The following is a 1,824-nucleotide window of genomic DNA, read 5'->3' as shown; positions in this document are numbered from 1 at the left end:
ATTACTGAGTAGCATTAACGTAGCAGTTTACATAATATGTGTGTCTTACTTTGTTTGGGAACTGTTCTATCGCAGCATCGCAGGCAGACAGGCTCTCCGGGTAGCTGGAACGTACTGAATCTTTATTACGGCCAGACAGTCTGTTTTATAGACGTAAGCAAGAGTGACGTAATAACGTTGGGCGAATCATATGCGACCTTTACAGATATAACATTCCTTCCGCCTTTAAAACCGCCATACATGTCATTACGGTCGAGTCTACTTGGCTTGACGACGAAACTCGTACGATTGGTAGCGGTCCGGTGCTTTCCGGGTCCGGCTTCCTCTTCGAAGCGTTGTTGCTGTTGAAGACGCAGAGGCAGATCCGTCGCCTTGATCTTGCTGAGCAGCTGCAGGAGGCTCGGAGGCAGAAGCGTTGTGTTGAGTGTGCTGTCGATCATCGGGCTCAGGTACCTCGAGGAGCTGCTCTGGGTATGGAACCGAGCCGGTGCCTTGACTCGGGAGCTCAGCGGCGTGGAACCTCGGAGCAGGAGATTCCGCCCTGGGTAGTTGACCAGCGCGGCTGCCCTCCGGGACTGCTTCCGTTGTGGCGCTCGGTGTTGGAGCTGGGATCTCAGGAAAACAGACCCAGTCGAAGAAGCCCAACTTGCACGGAGATGGTCCATATGGATGAACCGTGTTCGATTATTCACATTCACCAAATATGTAGTGGGGCTCACAACTTGAGTTACCAGCCCTTCTTCCCAGGACACTTCCTCGCCTCTAGTCGTTTTTACAAGTACTTTGTCACCTGCTATAAACGACTTTCCCCGACCTCTTCGGCCGTTTCGTAGTGCAGTTTCGCGTTCTTGCTTAGTCCTCATGTCTCCTGCAAAGTTTGGTCGTATCAGTGAAAGCAGTGTAAGAGGTTGACGGTTCAAAAACAGTTCTGCTGGGGTCTTCCCAGTAACCGAATTTGGTGTATTCCTGTACGCCAACAAAAAATCATTTACTCGTTCCAGAATAGTCCTTTTCCCCCCGGTGATTTGATCATGTCTTACTTGTTTCAACAGGGTAGTCTTCGTAGTTTGTACCAGGCGCTCAGCGGCTCCATTCGAGGCTGCGTGATACGGTGGTATCCGGGTATGTTTTATGCCATGCCGCTGCAGGTAGACCCCAAAGTCCTCGGCGGTGAATTGTGGGCCGTTGTCGCTCACCAACTCTTCTGGGTAACCGTAGGCTGCAAAAACAGAGCTGAGGCACCGCACAGTTTTTTCAGTGGTCGTGCTTGACACTACAAACACTTCAATCCACTTTGAAAAAGCATCCACCAACACAAGAAAGTTCAAGCCCTCCTTCGTTGCGTAGTCGACGTGTATCCGTTGCCATACGCGACTTGGATACGCCCAGGGCTGCAGGGGTCCTGGCGGTTTTGCTGGCAGAACACTTTGGCATACCTTACAGTGACGAACTCTCGTTTCAATGTCGCCGTCCAAAGTTGGCCACCAAACGAACGACCTAGCAAGCATCTTCATCCGCGTCATTCCGGGACGTTCTTCATGCAAGAGTGTCAATACTTGCTCTTGGAGGGTTAAAGGGACGATAACCCGCTGGCCCCATGACAGACAGCCCTGTTCCAGGGAAAGTTCGTTGCGGCGGACGTAGAAAGGCCTCAGTTCCTCGGAGACTGACGATGGCCAGCCGTTTAAAGTAAAGTCAGCAACCGCTGATAAAACGCGGTCGCGCTGTGTAGCAAGTACCACCTCTTTCGCAGTTAACGGCGTAGCCGCAAATAAAGCCAAGCATTCTTCCTGTTCTTCCGCAGCTGGAACAGGGAGCGGGAGG

At 51.8% G+C, this 1,824-nt stretch overlaps 1 protein-coding gene across 1 annotated transcript; it reads right to left on the bottom strand.

Annotated features, from left to right (window-relative positions):
* Positions 1-819: 819 nt before the first annotated feature.
* On the bottom strand, positions 820-1,523 carry LOC120846446 (uncharacterized protein K02A2.6-like). Its single transcript, XM_040218210.1, has 2 exons — positions 1,041-1,523; positions 820-868 (listed from the first exon to the last, which is right to left on the bottom strand). Exons 1-2 carry the CDS (start codon positions 1,521-1,523, stop codon positions 860-862), a joined length of 492 nt encoding a protein of 163 aa, XP_040074144.1. The 3' UTR covers positions 820-859.
* Positions 1,524-1,824: the final 301 nt, after the last annotated feature.

The sequence above is a fragment of the Ixodes scapularis genome, unplaced genomic scaffold (assembly GCF_016920785.2).
Source record: "Ixodes scapularis isolate PalLabHiFi unplaced genomic scaffold, ASM1692078v2 PGA_scaffold5__190_contigs__length_132052651, whole genome shotgun sequence".
In the NCBI taxonomy this organism is placed as follows: domain Eukaryota; kingdom Metazoa; phylum Arthropoda; class Arachnida; order Ixodida; family Ixodidae; genus Ixodes; species Ixodes scapularis.
The sequence above is the reverse complement of the archived record's forward strand: the minus strand, read 5'-3'. Positions and strand labels throughout refer to the sequence as shown.

Bases quoted from the DNA above. Each gene is read 5' to 3' on its own strand.
- LOC120846446 (XM_040218210.1), bottom strand. From the start codon at position 1,523: ATGACGCGGATGAAGATGCTTGCTAGGTCGTTCGTTTGGTGGCCAACT.